This window comes from Aquarana catesbeiana, linkage group LG10 (genome assembly GCF_042186555.1).
Source record: "Aquarana catesbeiana isolate 2022-GZ linkage group LG10, ASM4218655v1, whole genome shotgun sequence".
NCBI lineage: Eukaryota > Metazoa > Chordata > Amphibia > Anura > Ranidae > Aquarana > Aquarana catesbeiana.
In genome coordinates this window covers 238,776,091-238,795,807 of record NC_133333.1, presented here as the reverse complement: position 1 = coordinate 238,795,807, position 19,717 = coordinate 238,776,091, and the positions used below count along the sequence as shown (strand labels likewise).

Here is a 19,717-nt window from a genome sequence, read left to right as displayed (position 1 = left end):
ACACAGTGAGTGATCAATCACTCACTGTGTTCATTCATAACTAAAGCATAGTAAAATGTGTTTCCTATGTTTTAGTTTATGAATAAACCGGAGCCTCTGTCTCCTGTTCTTCTATCTGCAGTGCAACTGAGGCTACAGAGAAAGGGACTGAAGAATCGGTGTCCTCAATTCCTTTCTCTGTCTCAAAGGTGAGATGTCAGGGGTCTGTTTAGAGCAGAGACGGTGAGCCGGGCCTTCTCATCCAACTCAGTACATGACCTCACAAATGCACTTCTGGAAGAATGGTCAAACATTCCCATAGACACACTCCTAAACCTTGTGGACAGCCTTCCCAGAAGAGTTGAAGCTGTTATAGCTGCAAAGGGCGGGCCAATTCAATATTGAACCCTACGGACTAAGACTGGGATGCCATTAAAATTCAAGTAAAGGCAGGCGTCCCAATACTTTTATTGAAAAATATTGATTCCATTCTACTGCAACATTTTTTTTTAATTGCTGTACAATTTGTTGCAAAAGCTATCATGAGATAAAGTAACAAACCCATAGAAAATAAATCATCTCTGAACTGATGATAATGTAACCTTTTTGACAGCAATTAAAGTTTAAAGTCAGTGACTTGATTAGTTTGGTCTCTGTTAGATACAGTGTGGGCTTCGAGGAACTGTCCTCTGTTTTTTTTTTTTGTTTTTTTTTTTTTTTTATAAGATACCAGCAGAATAATTTGCATATGAAAGTCAGGGATCCTCTAATTGTATTTGTAAATAATTTAGTGATGTCTGCATGGGAAGCTACTCAGGTCAAAGCTGGATGATTAGGAGCATGTAATAAGTGTATTCTGGGGGATATTGATGCAACTGAATACCATCTGTTTCATGTTGGCAATAACAGGGGATTATGGGAAATAATAAATAATGTGCAGAAATAATGGCTCTTGGGCTCTTGAATTGGTTCCGGGGTTCTTCATGGCTTCTCCTCTAAAAAAAAAAAAAAAAAAGAGCTTGATGCATTCTTAAATGCAATAAATCCTGGATATTAACATTTATGGGTAAAGTGAGAAGCATTACACCATGCATAGGCGTGCGCACAATGGTGTGCCAGGTGTGCTTTGGCACACCCTAATCACCCACATGTGGCTCAGATTCCTTCTGTTTAAACCCCTGAATTTTCACCAAAGCCCCCTAACAGATCTTCTAAAATAATTAAAAAATAAATACATTTAAAAAATAATAAAAAATAAAATAATAACAATTAAAGCTACTGACACCATCCATTGCCCAAATGACACCAATCTCTGCCCTTCTGACACTGTGCACTGCTCTACTGACACCGTCAGTATACAGTATATACAAATGCACATACAACCATATGTGTTCTAGCTTTGGGGTGCACCCCCTAATGCAATAGGCTGCGCACATCTATGATACCACATCCTGGAACAGACGTGCACAGCCACATCCCAAGATTATCAATAACATAACAGGAAAAACCTTATACAAAAAGGTAACTTTAAAGGCTGTGTACTTGAAAGTGAATTAACACAGTGAAAGTGTTACTAAACCCAGGACCCGGCATTCACTATATCTGGTCTTCCACAATACACAGAACATAGAAATGCAATTATTTTAGTAAATATAAACTGCTAAATACTTTTTCTCATCAGCAGTACATAGCAATCGTATGACTTCTATCAGTGTCTGGCTAAAGCTTGTAGGAGGTGTTTTCATTCTCATCTGAATGTCCTTTGAGGCTGCAGAACCCCTGACCCTCTGCCTGGACAGCGCTGATTGGCCCTGTGCTAATCACATGCACCCTCCAAAGAAAGAAAAAAAAAACTCTCTAGCAATACACACCAAACTGAGCATGAGCAGAGTGCCCGCAAGTCTCTGGTCTATCATGAGATGGATTGGGGACTGTGGAAGAAGGGGAGAATCAGAGAAGACAGGATCAAACAGCCTTTTTACACAATGCGTAAGATTAACCCCTTAGGTTCCACAGTGAGTAGAACCAGCATGCTTTACTGCATATAGACTGATTTTACTGTTGTGAATTTAGTACCTGTTTAAAAGTAGAAACGTTCTAACATAATTAAAATAAAAGAATTCCCTGGTCATAAAAGACCATCAAAAGGTAATTACAACAGTAAAATGCAGTCATCATAAAACACCATACAGGTACCAAAGGAATAACATTTTTTGATGCTGATATATCTTAGTGGTTGATTCCGACGTGTTTTGCAGCCAGCTGCTGCTTCATCAGGGGGACCACGAAAGGCATCTGAAAGGATTATTTAACAACATATTACAATACAGCTCATTTCATCATTACAAAAGGATATAACCATTAGTGTGATTATAGGCTTACCACAGAAGTTATTTTCCCCCCACTGGAACAAAACGATCAGCTGTGCCTGTAGGATTATGTATATGGCGGTTTTCTATTTTTTTTTATCTTTTTCTGTTTGATGGACTTTTGATGCCTTTTTCTTATAACTTACTAAATATGTAACTATGTTTTATCTATCTTCCTAGTAATAGCAATGACACTGTCCTTCCATGAAAAACCTTTGTAATAATTGTATGCATGGGTCAGTGCATTTAATAAACAGGATTCATATCCTCAGGAAAAGTTGTCTTGATTTCCACCATCTATGATGGCAAAAGAAAAAGCCAGACATAAAATATCTTTTGTCCATGTAACTAAAGGCAATTTTTTATTTTTTTTTTACATTTTGAAGAGAATAAGGAAGGGTAATAACCCCTGTCAAGTTATTTTGTCCTTTGTGTCAAATAGGGGAGATTTCTCTTCATTTCCTGTCCCATAGCCAAAATAGGAAATGAGAAATAGTCCCTTCAAAGTGAGGGAATCTCAGTGTGTTACCAGAAATTGTGTGCCCATTGGTATCACTGTTCCAGTGTCAACCCAACGTTTTTGGATCTTTTTTTACTTTCACTTTCGATAAGAATGGTAAACAGGACAATGAAAGAGAACAGATCTCCCTAATGGGGGCACAGACGGCAATACAATTTGACAGCTGTTCTAATCCCTCTCCACTCTATCCAAAACTAAAAAAAAAGTTTTGCCTTTAGTTACACGTTAACTACTTGCCGACCGCTGCACGCCGATATACGTTGGCACAATGGCAGTGGTGGGCAAATGGGCGTACCTGTACATCCCCTTTAATTAGTGGGGCTAGCGGGCGCATGAGCCGCCGTGTACAGCGTGACCGTGCCCGTGGGACCCGCGGACTCAATGTCCACAGGTGTCTCAGTGATCGTGTCACAGAGCGGCAGAACAGGGAGATGCCTATGTAAACAAGCATTTGCCCGTTCTGCCTTGTGATATGGCAGAGATCACTGCTCCCTGTCATCAGGAACAGTGATCGCTGTCATGTGAATGGAAGCCCATCCCCCCCCACAGTTAGAATCACTCCCTAGGACAAACTTAACCCCTTGATCGCCCTCCATTGTTTATCCCCTTCACTGCCAGTGTCATTTACACAGTAATCAGGGCATTTTTATAGCACTGATCGCTGTATAAATGACAATGGTCCCAAAATAGTGTCAAAAGTGTCCGATGTGTCCGCCATAATGTCACAATCCCGATAAAAATCGCAGATCGCCGCCATTACTAATTTAAAAAAAATAATAATAAAAATGCCATAAAACTATCCCCTATTTTGTAGATGCTATAACTTTTGCGCAAACCAATCAATATACGCTTATTGCAATTTTTTTTTTTTTTTTACCAAAAATATGTAGAAGAATACATATTGGCCTAAACTAAGAAAGAAATTAGTTTTTTTTTATATATTTTTTGGGGGATATTTATTATAGCAAAAAGTAAAAAATATTGCTTTTTTTTTTTTTTAAATTGTCGCTCTTTTTTGTTTATAGCGCAAAAAATAAAAAACTCAGAGGTGATCAAATACCACCAAAAGAAAGCTCTATTTGTGGGAAAAAAAGGACGTCAATTTTTTTTGGATACAGCGTCGCCGAACCGCGCAATTGTCAGTTAAAGCGAAGCGGTGCCGAATCGCAGAAAGTGCTCTGGTCAGGAAGGGGGTAAAATCTTCCGGGGCTGAAGCGGTTAAACCCCTCTGGTACACATGATCAGTGCCAAGGCAGTGGGTATGTTGTCTCTACTAGAAGTCCTCTTGGCATTGATATGCAGGCAGAGCTAGTCAATTAGTGGCTCCACCTGAGCACCAATCAATGCTTCAATGGTGATCATGTGACCAGCATTGAAGGTCTTTGTCTTGTAGTACTCATAATTCCAAAAGTTGTTTGTGATGATTGTAGGTAACCTTTGTTTTTGTTTTTTTTCACTTTACTCCACTTTTTAAAAAGTTAACCCCAACCATAAGCCAGCCTCGGTTTTCTGGGTAGCACAGTGGCTTATTTGGGCTCTCCAATTTCCTTCCGTCACCTGAAAACCTACTAGTAGTTTAGCTGGATTTTGTCCAAGCCTGCCGTAGGTTCACTTTATATTAGGGTGTAGCTAGAAACGAATAGGTTAGTCTCATTCATAACATAACTTATAATTTTCTAGGCAGAATAAGTGAGTTCCCACTCTTGCATTGCAGTCCTGAGATCCAGGGACACTTTGGGGTTGATTTACTAAAACCGAAGAGTGCAAAAACTGGTGCAGCTCTACATAGAAACCAATCAGCTTCCAGGTTTTTGTCAGATTTTTTGTCAAAGCTTAATTGAACAAGCTGAAGTTAGAAGCTGATTGGCTACAATGCACAGCTGCATTAGGTTTTGCACTCTCCAGTTTTAGTAAATCAACCCTGGTTATCCTTGTGTTTGTATGTTCTCTGTATGCTTGTTTGCGTTTCAAACCACAACTCTGGTTAGATGGCATCTGACTTAAATTTGGGCAAGGGTTGTGTTTGAGTGTGGTAGAGGCATTTAGACCAACCATTCTCAACCAGGGTTCTAGGGAACCCTAGGGCTCCTCCAGGGGTTGCTAAGGGTTCCTTGAGCTGTGACTGATTCACCTCCAACCTGATGCTGCCTGCATAGTTCTTGAGCCAATGGCAGCTGTAAGGGTGGCAGTCTGACCACAAATGAGAGGGGAATTTTTCCCACTGACTACCAATGTAAGAAACATTCTTCATAATTAATATCAATGTAAGGGGCATTTTTCTCACTGAGTGACCACCAATCTAAGGGGCATTCTTCCCACTGACTACCAATGTAAGGGGCATTCTTCCCACTGACCACAAAAGTAAGGCGTATTCTTCCCACTGACCACCAATGTAAGGATCATTCTTCCCACTGATCACCAATGTAAGGGACATTCTTCCCACTGACCGCTAATCTAAGGGGCATTGTTCCCACTAACCACCAATGTAAGGAACATTCTTCCCAATTACCATCAATGTAAGGTGTATTCTTCACACTGATCACCAATCTAAGGGACATTCTTCCCAATTAATATCAATGTAAGGAGCATTCTTCCCACTGACCACCATGTTACATAGTTACATAGTTAGGTTGAAAAAAGACAAGTCCATCTAGTTCAACCATAAAATAAATAAAATATCATACAATCCCATATACACAATCTTATACCCACAGTTGATCCAGAGGAAGGAGAAGAAAACCCCAGAAAAGCAGGATCCAATTTGCTACAGCAAGGGAAAAAATTCCTTCCTGATCCCAGAATGGCAATCGGATTTTCCCTGGATCAACTTTACCTATATATATGTCAGTACCCAGTTATATTATGTACATTTAGGAAAGTATCCAGGCCTTTCTTAAAGCAATCTACTGAGCTGGCCAGAACCACCTCTGGAGGGAGTCTATTCCACATTTTCACAGCTCTGACTGTGAAGAAACCTTTCCGTATTTGAAGATGAAATCTCTTTTTCTCTAGCCGTAAAGAGTGCCCCCTTGTCCTCTGTGATGACCTTAAAGTGAATAACTCAACACCACTATATGGACGACCCCTTATATATTTGTACATGGTGATCATATCCCCACTTAATCTCCTCTTCTCAAGAGTGAATAAAGTTCCTCTAATCTTTCCTCATAGCTGACCTCCTCCATGCCCCTCATCAGTTTAGTTGCCCTTCTCTGCACTTTCTCCAGTTCCCCGATATCCTTTTTGAGAACTGGTGCCCAAAACTGAACTGCATATTCCAGATGAGGTCTTACTAATGATTTGTACAGGGGCAAAAAAAATGTAAGGGACATTCTTCCCACTGACCACCAATGTAAGGAGCATTCTTTCCAATCAATTGGTCTTAGCAGAGGTTCCTCAATACCTGAAGTTTCAAGGGTTCCTCCCTGGTAAAAAGGTTGAGAATGGCCGCATTAGAGTGCAAGCTCTATTGGTGAACTGGTACTGTTGGAAATAAGTTCTTTATACTCTGCAATTAAATATGTAATATGTTGGTGCTATATAGTCATTTGTATTTTTGGAAATCTGTGATAGAAAAATGAGAGCTGTAGTTGGTAACAGCCATTATTTTTCCTTTGCATTGGATTTCACATAATCAAGCTGCAGGCGACGTGTTGTGTGCAGTATGACAAGCAGAATGTACATGCCTTCTCTCTGTATATATATATAGTGTGTGTGTCTCCTGAGTTTGCAGTTACTGTATATACAGTATGGGCTCATCAATGATTCATACGGGAGGAGAATAGCTTCTCGTCATTGGCACTTGTTTCATTCTACTGATGTTATACAGCAATTGCAATTTTAAGATCGCTGACGCAGTTAATGGTCCAGATTCTTGTGATGTTCAGTGTCTGACTGTTAAAATACAGATCGCATCATCCTGTATTGATACATTCTATGCAGGAGGTTTCTTTTATGTATACTGGTAACCAGATACATGACATTGTAGCGTGTGCAAAAACGTGTCAGGATTGTTCTATGAGGAAAAGTCAGATTTTTTCATACGTCTGCAAATGTCACATAGGGGTCTCATATGAGTCACATACAGTATACGTCATAATGATCACATACAGTATATGTCATAATGAGCACATACAGTATATGTCATAATGAGCACATACAGCAAAGAGAGAGGTAAAACCTTAACCACTTCCATACCGGGCACTTTCACCCCTTTCCCAGGACAGTTTTTACCTTTCAGCGCTGTCACACTCTGAATGACAATTGTGCGGTCATGTAACGCTGTACCCAAACTACATTTTTATAATTTTCTCCCCATAAATAGAGCTTTTCTTTTGGTGGTATTTGATCACCTCTGGGTTTTTATTTTTTTGCTAAACAAACTAAGAAAGACCGACATTTTTGAAGAAAAAAAAAAGTTTTATTTTGATTTGTTATAAAATTTAGTTTTCTCCTTCACTGACGGGCACTGATGAGGCTGCACTAATGGGCACTGATGAGGCGGCATTGATGGGCATCGATGAGGTGGCACTGATGAGGAGGCACTAATATTTAGAATTGATGGGCACTGATAGGCGGCACTGATATGCACTACTGATGGGCACTGATAGGCATCACTGATGGGCACTGATAGGCATTACAGATGGGCACTGATAGGTGGCACAGATGGGCACTAATAGGTGGCGCTGATAGGTGGCACTGATTTATTTATTTATTTATTTCAGGTACTTATATAGCGCCGTTAATTTACGCAGCGCTTTACATATACATTGTACATTCACATCAGTCCCTACCCTCAAGGAGCTTACAATCTAATATCCCTAACTCACATTCATACATACTAGGGCCAATTTAGACACTGATAGAAGGCATTGATAGGCAGCACTGATTAAAAGGTACTGACAAGCATTACTGATGGGCATCTGAAGGGCACTGACAGGCGTTACTGATGGGGCACTGATTGGCGATTTGGGTGGGCACTGACTGGAAGCTGACGGGCACTGATTTGCAGCTGTGGTGGGCACCTCTGATGGGGGCTGCATTGATAATTAATGTGCCGATTATCAGTGCACACCCCCTCTCTGACATTACCGGCACTTCCTGGTTCAGGCTGTGATCAGCTGTGATTGGTCACAGCAGATCACGTGGTAAAGAGCCTCCGTCAGAGGATCCTTACCACGATCGGAGATGCGGTGTGTCAGAGTGACATACCACACCACCGATCACCATGTATTTCCACTTTTGCATTTAAATTTAAGAAAACCCAACTTTATGTTTGTTATGTATTCCCAGTCACACAGCATACTTGGGAAAAAAAAAAAAGAAAACATATGTCTGACCATTCTGGATGTTAGAAGCAGGCCCGCTCTGAGCAATTTGAAATTAGAGGAAACTCAATCTCGTCCTACTAACACAGAGGAACACACTGAGTTTCCCCTCATTACCATACACTGCAGAAGGCAATGTCTAGATCTTTAACCCTTTTTAGGGCCGAAAGTGTTCAAATTTAATTTACAATTGATAATGATTTGCCAGTACAGTATAGACAAGTTAATTATGATAACTATTAACTGCTTAAGCCTGGTACACACTAATCGTTTTTTTTTGCGTTCACCCCAGTGGGTTGAATGAAAAAAAAAAACTGACAGCTTTGGTCAGAGCCGCTGTACTAACAATCTGACATTAGTACAGCGACCCCCCTACTGTTGTGTTCTGACAAGGGGATTTCCCCCCCACCAGAACACTCCGGTCATCGCTCTCAGCATAGATGTGCACACAGGGTGTGCCAGGTGTGCCTGGGCTAATCACCCTGTGCTGGGCAAATTCCCCCTGCTGCTTGGCTGCAGAGAAAGGGACTGGGGAATCTATGTCCTCAATCCTTTTCACTGTCTCAAAGTGAGACATCAGGGGTCTGCTTAGACCCCTGATATTTCACCAAAGGCTTTTTAGGGCTCCTAAAAAAAATTGTAAAAAACAATATGAAAAAAATATTGTGAAAAAAATATTGTAAGAAATAATAAAACTGTGAAAAAGTAATAATAAAGAAAATATTAAAAATAAACTACTGACACCAATCTCTGTCCTTCTGATACCGTGCCCTGCTCTACTGACACAAACATCTGCCCTACTGACATCGTCCACTGCTCTAACGACACTGTCCATTGCTCTACTGCTATAATATATATATATATATATATATATATATATATATGTATGTATATATACACATACATATACATATATATACATATATATATATATATATATATATATATATATATATACATACATACATACACACACACACACACACACGTGTTTTGGGGTGGACACCCTAATGCAATAGGCTGCGCACACCTATGGCTCTCAGCCATTGGCTGAGAGTGCTGATCAGGAGCCGGTCAGCTGCTGGCTTTCCAACATGCTCGTCTGGCAGAAGCTGGCCAAATGGCTGGCTACTGTTGGACTGGCAGCCATACACACAGGCTGAATATCAGCCTTTTTTTTTTTTTTGTTTGTTGAACCAGCCGATGTCGCAAGACAATCGGCCCATCTGTACTAGGCTTTAGCCTAAGGAAACTTTAGCTTTGGAGTTTTCAAAAAAGAAAAATGTAAGCAGCAATGTTTAAAAAAATTTAAGCTATTCTATGTGAATGGGGACATGTAACAAATACAAAGTAGTTATTATCCCAAATCAATTCTGTAAATAGACTTTAAAGTGAACCTGAGGCAAAATATTTTTAAAGTATAGTTCTGGAGCCCACTAGGATCCTAGGTCAAGGCTATACATGGAACCTTGACTTTTGACCAAGTCAAGATTAAAGGGGTTGTAAAGGTAAAAATTTTTTCACCTTAATGCATTGTATGCATTAAGGTGAAAAAACTTTTGACAATACCGCCGCCCCCAGCCCCCCCGTTTTACTTACCTGACGCCTCGAATCTTCGCTGCTCGTTCTCGTCATCTTCATTGCAGCTCAGCCTGGTCGCTGATTGGCTGCAGTGGATGGATTGAAAGCAGCGCAGCCATTGGCTCGCGCTGCTGTCAATCACATCCGATGACGCAGCGCGCCGGGGGGCGGGGCCGAGTGATACAGCGAGCGGCTATAGCGGCTGTATCACGGGAGCGCGCCCGCAAGCACTCACCACCATGCGAGGGAGCTCGCATTAAGGTGGTTAATGCTTGCGGGGAGGAGCTGAAACAGCCGCCGAGGGACCCCAGAAGACCAGGTTCGGGGCCATTCTGTGCAGAACGAGCTGCACAGTGAAGGTAAGTATAACATGTTTGTTATTTAAAAAAAAAAAAAATCTTACCTTTACAACCCCTTTAAAGTGTTACTAACCCAGAACCTGCATTCACTATATCTGGTCTCCCACAATACACAGAACATGGAAATGCAATTATTTTAGAAAATATAAACTGCTAAATAACTTTTCTCATCAGCAGTTTATAGCAGTCTTATGACTTCTATTAGTTCCTAGTAAAGCTTGTAGGAGGAGTTTTCATTCTCCCCTGATCCTCTGTCTGGATGTGTCTGGACAATGCTGATTGGCCCTGTGCTGATCCCATGCATTCTCCCAAGAAAAGAAAAAAAAAAACACTCTAGCAATTCACACCAAACTGAGCATGTGCAGCCCATCCCCTGACTCTGTAAATATCAGGTTATTTTTTGGAGACAGTGGAAGAAGAGGAAGATCAGAGAAGACAGGATCAAACAGCCTTTATACACAATGTAGAGGATTAACCCCTTAGGCTCCACAGTGAGTATAACAAGCACGCTTTACTGCATAAAAAGACTGATTTTACTGTTGTGGGTTTAGTAACACTTTAAAGTGGGGTTCCACCCCAAAAAAAAAAAATGCATGAAAATTCCTAAAAAAAATAAAAAAAAAAACATTTGGAATTTTTTTTTTTACTCACCTCTAAATGCCTGTTGCTAGGGGGTCCCTCGTAGTCTGCCTCTTTCAGTGCCTGGGCTGGTGACATCACTTCCCCCTCGGCACAGGAAGGGCTCAGCTCTGCTCCCTCCCTCTTGTCAATCATCCCATTACAGGTCCCAGGTGACTGAGCGGCCAATCACGGCGCGCGGCGCAGTGGGTGCCCAGCTGTGAAGCCACAGCCCGGCGCCCACAGTTGCAATGCTGGTGCCACTGAACGGAGGGGGAGACGAGCGGGGCTTCGATCCCCCGCATTGCTGGACCCTGGGACAGGTAAGTGTCCAATTAAAAGTCAGCAGCTGCCGTATTTGTAGCTGCTGAATTTTATTTATTTTTTTTTTTTTTTTAATGGGCCCTCCTCTTTAAGTCCTGCCTATCATAACCACTTCAGTACTGGGCACTTTTACCCCCTTCCTGCCCAGGCCAATTTTCAGCTTTCAGTGCTGTCACAGTTTAAATGACAATTGTGCGGTGATGCAACACTGTACCCAAACTAAATTTGTATAATTTTTTCACAGAACTGGGGCTTTCCTTTGGTGGTATTTAATCACCACTGGGTTTTTTACTTTTTGCTAAATAAAGGAAAAAAAGACAAAAAATTTGGAGAAAAAAAATAGTTTTTCTCTCCCCTCACTTCGGTGTCTCACTGGCTTGCTGGGGCACCGGGAGCCACTGGCTCCGGCTGCTGTCAATCAAAACCAGTGACAAGAGAGTGGGAGGCTTTCAATGGATGCAGCAGCAGGGCTCGGGACTCAGGACTGTTTACAAATTATTTGCCATTCAGTTCACTTATCCTTGTGATGCACACACTCCTGCCAGAGAGCACAGCTGGACCTGACCAGTTTCGCAGCAGTAGCACAGACAGGTCAAAAACACTCCCCCGGCCTCCTGATTGGACAATGCAAGAGAGAAGCTTGGTGATGACTCGTCAATCCCCCCCCCCCCCCCTTTTTTTTATCTCCTATTCAAATGCTGCCTATAAATGTGCACTGCAGCAGAGCCCGATTCCTAGAGCTGGCTCTTTCTCTTCCAGTCTTGGAGGATCCAGAAGGCTGATATCAAAGAACATTCATTCACTTAAAAATAAAATGAAAAATAAATGGAATGTTCTTTTTTAGTGCATTTGCATTAACATGTGCGGCATTGTGTTTCTGCATTAAAGCCCAGCTCCAGGATATCTGAAAATTCCTCCTTGCATTGGGGCTGCAGTTGTAAAAAGCATTTAACTTACCCCATCCTTCGCTCCCCCGACAGATGTCGCTTCCCCATGCTCCGGCAGTAGACTGTCCCCAGTGTCATCACATCACATGCAGGGCTAGAGGCATTGGCCTTGATTATATCACAACCTTAGACCGCTGGAGCACGGAGGAGAAGAGGCTGCAGTGACCGGTCTAGCAGCGTGGAGGATCAGGTAAGTAAATCTTCTAACCCTCCCCCCATAGACCTAAATGTGTAGTTAGCGCTTGCAGTGTGGGTTTAGCCCCACTGCTAGGAGGAATTTTTAAAGAGGAGCTCCAGCCCCCCCCCCCCCCCCAAAAAAAAAATAAAAGTCAGTAGGTACAAATACTGTAGCTGCTGACTTCTAGTATAAGGACACTTACCTGTCCATGGGTCCAGAGATGTCTTCACTCGAGCCAATTCTCCAATCTGCTTCGGGTGCAGACGCCAACATCTCAAGTAAGGGAAAACAGGAAGTGGAGCCTTGCGGCTTCACAGCCAGTTTCCTACTGCACATGAGCGAGTTGCGCTGAGCCTTGTGCATGGTCCCGCAGTCTTCTGGGACCTGTGATGTGTCCCAGAAGACTGCGGAGGGAAGGAGGGGGGTGCCAAACCTCTGGCTCAGTTCGCCGCGGTAACAAAGAAATATCCTCCCTTGAGAACGGGACTTTAAAGGCGACATAAACACCAATTAATAAAAAATAAATTTTATTACAAATTAAGTTTGAACTTACCAATAACCAAAAAATCTTGTCCGCACAAATACAAATACAGAAATATGAAAATTGAGTAATGTTGATACATATACGGATACTTAGTATTTCTGGCTTGAAATGCCTTTCTTCAAGGGTGATAACAGGGAGATCTGTATTCATATAACTCATTTAGCATATTGTGTGATCATGCACTTAAAAATAAAAGACCCATAAATGGTCAGTTGCCAAAAGGAGACAAAGAAAGATGGAGAAATGGCGGCCCCCGAGGTCAAAGTTGCCTCTACAGAGGTCCACCTCATAGAGGGCCACAGATATGAGGCGTCACAGACAACGTACCTGGAGTATTGTGTTTAGTTTTTAGCTCATATGGCTTTGTCCATGGCCATGATGGGCCATCTCAAGCCTCTAGAGAGATTCCCTACTTCAGGAATGCCCTTAAAGTAGGGCAGGGGTAGGCAACCTCGGCCCTCCAGCTATGGTGAAACTACAAATCCCATCATGCCTCTGCCTCTAGGAGTCATGCCTGTGATTGTCAGAGTCTTGCATTGTCTCATGGGACTTGTCATTTCAAAACAGCTGGTGGAGGGCCAAGGTTGCCTACCCCTGCCCTACTTGAAGGGCATTCCCCTGGTACCCCCAGGCTTGCACTCTGTGTAGTGCAGGGATATGCAATTAGCTGGACCTCCAGCTGTTGCAAAACTACAAGTCCCATCATGCCTCTGCCTCTGGGTCTCATGCTTGTGGCTGTCAGAGACTTGCTATGCCTTATGGGACTTGTAGTTCTGCAACAGCTGAAGGTCCGCTAATTGCATATCCCTGGTGTAGTGTCTCGTCCGTCAAAAAAGTGCCAAATTTAGCAGTGGAAGGGGGGAGGGTGCAAACAAGTGGAATTCCCCTTTTGGGTGGAGCTCTGCTTTAAGTTTCCCAGTGTTGGGCTCTACAGCAGAACTCCAGGCAAGCTGCTAAATAAACAGCTTGGAAAAAAAAAATGTGATTCGCATCCCTGCCACATCGAATAGCCAGATCGAAAACCATTTGGCAGGTAGAAGAGTTCTTCTATAACCATTCACTCTTCCATTTTAAAAGCATATCATTTCCATGCAGTTTCCGTGTTGGTAGTAGCAGGCGGTGTGATGGCCATATTTGACCGTGAGCGATCTGTGCCTTATTATTTTTAATCAGCGCTGCGTAAATGCTGACAAACCCATGAATAAATCCAGATTCATTTTGGTGCACGAGTAATTGCAAAGATAAAAAAAAAAAAAAAAAAAAGAAAATCGTCTTTATGGTTAAGTTTACTCTCTAATGTGCAGATGCCATGTGGGGTTTTTATTTTGTCGTTTTATTATTTTGCTAGTGAGGATTTAACGGTGACACGGGTTGTTGCAATGCAGTGGGAAGACGCAGATTGATTCCTTAGCTAACAGTGCTCTCTGGTGTTCACATGTCTTCTCTCTCGTCCTTTCCTCTACAGGTTTCCTTCTGTGCGGTGCATCTCCAGGTCCTGGCCGGTGAGGGGCCTTGACCCCCAGTCTCTGTGACCTGCCTCCCCCTATCTAGGCAGAGCCTGGAATCCCCGGCCTGCTGCAATGGGTGGGTTCTGAACGCTGGTAAGAGGTGACTGTGTTGAGCTGTGCTGTGTTTCTCCTGCTCCTCTCTGTCTGTATACTGATCTCTCTTCCTGTCTGCTTTTGCTGTTCTCTGTGCTGTCGGGGTGTCCTCATCAGGTAATGAGGAGCACTGGGGTCAGCCTACCCTGGAGATGCTGAAGAGAAGGGACATTCTGGCTATTGTACTGATCGTTCTTCCCTGGACTTTGCTCATCACAGTATGGCACCACAGTACTCTGTCCCCGTTGCTCACTGCACACAAGGGTGAGGAGACTCTGTGACCCCCCCCTCAACGTAGAATTGTCCTGTTGTGTCACTGACCACCACTGACCTCATACTCATCAACCCCCTTACCAGTCTATGGTGCATGTTCTCATCCTCTGCCAACATATCCCGATGTCATCCAACAGGATATTTCTGAAAACTGTTCTAAGAACGCAGGTTGGCCCGGTTTCATTTCCAGTTCTGTAATTTGTAGGACCAAATGGCTTATATAAAGCGTAATTAAAGCGGAACTGAACTCCGTAAGTGAAGATCCTTTATGTTATAAGGAAAATCTAGAATTGCTAATTGTAACTAAACAGTACCCTGAAAATCTACCTTTTTCGCTGCAATTTCTCCAGAAAAATACTTGTGCACTCCCCAGTATGTGAGTGTGCCTAGGCACACCTTTCACTACAGCTTGATAGTTGTATATCTGCAGTGTGAGATCTAAGGCACTGCTGCCCCTAAATGCTAGTCTCGGGAGATTTGCAGTGAAATTCGGTGATGTTACTACTGCATAGCTCCCAACTTTTTGAGATGGGAACGAGGGACACCTATCAGCAAAAGTATGCAGGCATAGGACACACCCCTTGCCACGCCCCCCTTAAGGAAGAATTGTCCGAAAAGCAAGATTGGTTAAACCCACAAGTGCTTTTTTTTACCACTGCCTTTTCTTTATATTGGCTTTTTAATTTACAAATGCAGCAATTTAGAAAACAGATGAAAGATTTAGGGCTGGAAGACGCTTTTTGATAGATAAAAAGTGCATTTTATATTCAACTCAATAGATCAGACCAAAATGAGGGACAAATGAGGGGGAATGAGGGACGGGGGGACATTGCTCCAAATCAGGGACAGTTGGGAGCTATTAGGCTGTACTGCTCACGGTTCTCCTTGGTGGAGGCTCTGACATGAAGAAGAAATGCGCTGTCTCCACCAAGATGGCCATCCAAACACAAAGACACAGTGCAGAACAAGGCAGGATATGTCAATAATGGGGGGAGATCACATGTAGGGAGACCACAGGCAATACTGGGGACTAGTCCTTTACACTGTGTCTGCCTTTTAATGGGCACAGCATATAATTTGAAAGCAGTAAGTAGGGGAGGAGAAGACAGAAAAGTGTTAGATAATTTAGAAGTTTCATGTTCAACTTGTGGGTTAGGTGCAGCGTTGTGCGGCGGGCAGTAAACACACACAGTCCAAGTCTGGTAGTAACAATATATTGTAGAAAAGTTCAGCAAGTACAACAGGCCCAGTGGGAAAGCACACCCAACTGCAGCCACTTACAACCTTGGGGATGGCCCCTTCCTGTTCCAACATGATGGCGCACCAGTGCACAAAGCAAGGCCTATAAAGACATGGATGAGTGAGTTTGGGATGGAGGAACTTGACTGGCCTGCATAGAGTCCTGACCTCAACCCGATAGAACACCTTTGGGATGTATTAGAGTGGAGACTGCGAGCTAGGCTTTCTTGTCTAACATCAGTGCCTGACCTCATAAATGCACTTCTGGAAGAATGGTCAAACATTCCCATAGACACACTCCTAAACCTTGTGGACGGCCTTCCCAGAAGAGTTGAAGCTGTTATAGCTGCAAAGGGTGGGCCAACTCAATATTGAACCTTACAGACTAAGACTGGGATGCCATTAAAGTTCATGTGTATGTAAAGGCAGTTGTCCCAATACTTTTGGTAATATAGTGTATATATCTATATATAGATATATATATATCTAGATATATATATATCTATATATATAGATATATATATATATATATATATATAGATATATATATATATATCTATATATATAGATATATATATATAGATATATATATTTATGGGATCCATTCAGTTCTTTGTTTCTGTATACCCCTAGGTGCTGATTGGATATCGGAGGATTTCCTCCAGTCTGATATCTGCAGCATGAGCAAGAGCCATGTACAAAGCATGTGTTTCTCATTTAAAAAAGGGGGTATTGGATTACTATGGGCAATATCTCTTCATCTGCCCAGTTCTATCGGTTTTCAGAAATGTTCTCTCATATTTTTGTTGATGTATATTTTTGTCATTGTAATAGAATGTTGTGCATAAGGGGAATCTATCACAAAGGTATATAGCTGGGCCAGAAGCCACTGATATAGTGTGTATACTGAGTGTATTAACCTTCCCTGTAACCGATGCCCAGAACTGATATGAGACCCAGAGGCTGAGAATATCATCTCCCATCAGAATTATAGGAGCCAGCATTTACCTTTGTGATTTTCACCCTTCAGCAGCAAATCACATTACATTGAGATGTATGCTTTTTACATTCTGTCCATCCACATGATTTAAGGTGTTCACAATATAGACTGACCCAGGATTGTAATGGAAATAGGCCAGTCACACTTTTTTGTTGGCAGACTTCTATTAACTCCAGTTCAGCTTAATCATTCACAAGGGAGCAGCCACATTACCAAGAATCCAGCCTATCCATTCACCATAGATCAGTGACATCACTGAGAATCCAGCATATCCATTCACCATAGATCAGTGACATCACTGAGAATCCAGCCTATCCATTCACCATAGATCAGTGACATCACCGAGAATGTAGCCTATCCATTCACCATAGATCAGTGACATCACCGAGAATGCAGCCTATCCATTCACCATAGATCAGTGACATCACCGAGAATGCAGCCTATCCATTCACCATAGATCAGTGACATCACTGAGAATCCAGCCTATCCATTCACCATAGATCAGTGACATTACTGAGAATCCAGCCTATCCATTCACCATAGATCAGTGACATTACTGAGAATCCAGCCTATCCATTCACCATAGATCAGTGACATCACTGAGAATCCAGCCTATCCATTCACCATAGATCAGTGACATCACTGAGAATGCAGCCTATCCATTCACTATAGATTGGGACATCACTGACAATGCAGCCTATCCATTCTCTAAAGGACAGTGATATACAGCATATCAATTCACAAGAGACCAGCTACACTGTTGAGAATGCAACCTTTGTATTCACCATAGAGACAATTTTGCTAGAGACCACCAGTGACAACTGAGAATGCAGCCTATCCATTTAATGCAGTACAGATCAGTAACCTCAATGAAAATGCAGCCTATCCATTCACTAGTGTTTGGTGACATTACTGAGAACGCAGGCTATCCATTCACTAGTGATTAGTGACATTACTGGGAATGCAATCTATCCATTCAATACAGTACAGATCAGTAACCTCAATGAGAATGCAGCCTATCCATTCATTAAAGACCAATGACTAAGAATTCAGCCTGTTTATTCACTAGAAACTGGTAATATCACTGAGAATGCAGCCTATCCACCATTTAATAAAAGACTAGTGACATCAATGAGACTGCAGCCTATTCATTTATTAAACACCGGTGATATCATCAGGAAAGCAGCCTGTCCATTCACTAGTAATATTACTGAGAATGCAACCTATCCTTTTTTTAATGCAGCCTATTTTTTAACAAACGACTGGTGATATCACTGAGAATACAACCTATCAATTCACTAGAAGGCAGTGACCTCACTAAGAACACAACCTACCTAAACTCTAGAGACCAGTGACATTGCTAAAAATTCAGCCTCCCCAGTCATTAAGGACTGGTGACAACAATGCAGCCTATCCATTTACTATAGACTGCCAACAAACATTGTTCACACCAACACTACTTGCACTCAGATAACAACTAGAATAATCTATATTCCTCAATCGGACTTACCAACCATGCTTCAGCCATGTTCCAGTTCCATACCTATATGCCAACCTACCACTCTCTTTCTTTTCACCATCTTTACCTTCATTGTATATTTCATCTACTACTTCACTGATGAACGTGTGCTTTGTCAATCTGCTTTTGGTTTGGGCTGTGCAACTTGCTGTTGTCTTGTTTTGCACCATTAGGACTAGATTTGGGGAATCTCAAGAGGAACCAATAATTTGACATAGATTTGGGGAGAATCAAGAGGAACCAATAATTTACATAGATTTGGGGAGAATCAAGAGGAACCAATAATTTACATAGATTTGGGGAGAATCAAGAGGAACCAATAATAATAAAAGAGAGTGGGGAGGGATAAAGATGTAAGACATTTCTGTAGCCCAATGTTTCTCAAAGTAGAGCCGCTCTGGTCCTTCTACCTTTTCTACCTAGGGTAGGTCATTGCAGGCTTTACTGCATATGCTACATATACATCACAGTGAATAGAACAGAAAAATACATTTATCTAGAGATAGGGAATAATCTCAGGGCAATTCTTCGGAACTGAAGATTGATTTGAATGGGTCTCCCTATTAATCAGATGCTCGCACATCTTATTACTTTTAAATCAAGGTCCTGCTGTATGTGGGCAAGACCTATTTCCCTACATCACCACTTGTGGCTCAAAGCAATATTAACTACAAAGTTTAGGTTTAGTCAACTGAACACACCAAGAACAGTGGGGGGGTTAGAGGTTTGTGAACGGACAGGGAATTCTATTCTCCCCTTTAACACAGTATGATTATATTTCTCTGGTTCCTTTTGAAATAATTGTTCTTCTGTCTGTTCCAGAGGACGGGAGTGATGGCCGGAGGGATGCCAATCCAGGCTCAGATTCCAGGGAATACTGTTCTTCGGAAAGGGATATAGTAGAAGTTGTCAGGACTGAATATGTATATACACGGCCCCCACCTTGGATGGGTAACCTCCCAACCATCCACGTCATCACCCCCACCTACAGCAGACCGGTGCAGAAGGCCGAACTGACCCGCCTGGCCAACACGTTACTGCATGTCCCCAACCTGCACTGGATCCTGGTGGAGGACTCTCAGCGGCGCACCCCTCTGGTCACTCGGATGCTGCAGGACTCCGGCCTCAATTACACCCACCTTAACGTGGAGACCCCACGTAATTATAAACTAAGAGGGGACACCAGGGACCCTAGAATACCCCGCGGGACTATGCAGAGAAACCTGGCCTTACGGTGGCTCAGAGAGACATTTAACAAAAACAACAGCTTGCCTGGAGTGGTGTATTTTGCAGATGATGACAACACTTACAGTCTGGACCTGTTTGAGGAGGTGAGCGA

The 19,717-nt window shown here is 42.4% G+C and overlaps 1 protein-coding gene across 5 annotated transcripts in view; it reads left to right on the top strand.

Moving 5' to 3' along the window:
* Positions 1-19,717, top strand: part of B3GAT1 (beta-1,3-glucuronyltransferase 1) — a 103,017-nt gene that overhangs the window by 61,808 nt on the left and 21,492 nt on the right. For 3 of the 5 annotated variants that reach the window (XM_073603500.1, XM_073603499.1, XM_073603498.1), the window contains 3 exons: positions 14,212-14,330; positions 14,465-14,611; positions 19,201-19,709. In XM_073603500.1, the coding sequence (XP_073459601.1) occupies positions 14,327-14,330; positions 14,465-14,611; positions 19,201-19,709 (660 nt within the window). In that variant the 5' untranslated portion in view covers positions 14,212-14,326. Of the gene's footprint in view, positions 1-14,211; positions 14,348-14,464; positions 14,612-19,200; positions 19,710-19,717 lie in introns of all 5 variants that reach the window. The other 2 variants (XM_073603503.1, XM_073603501.1) reach the window with 1 other exon arrangement.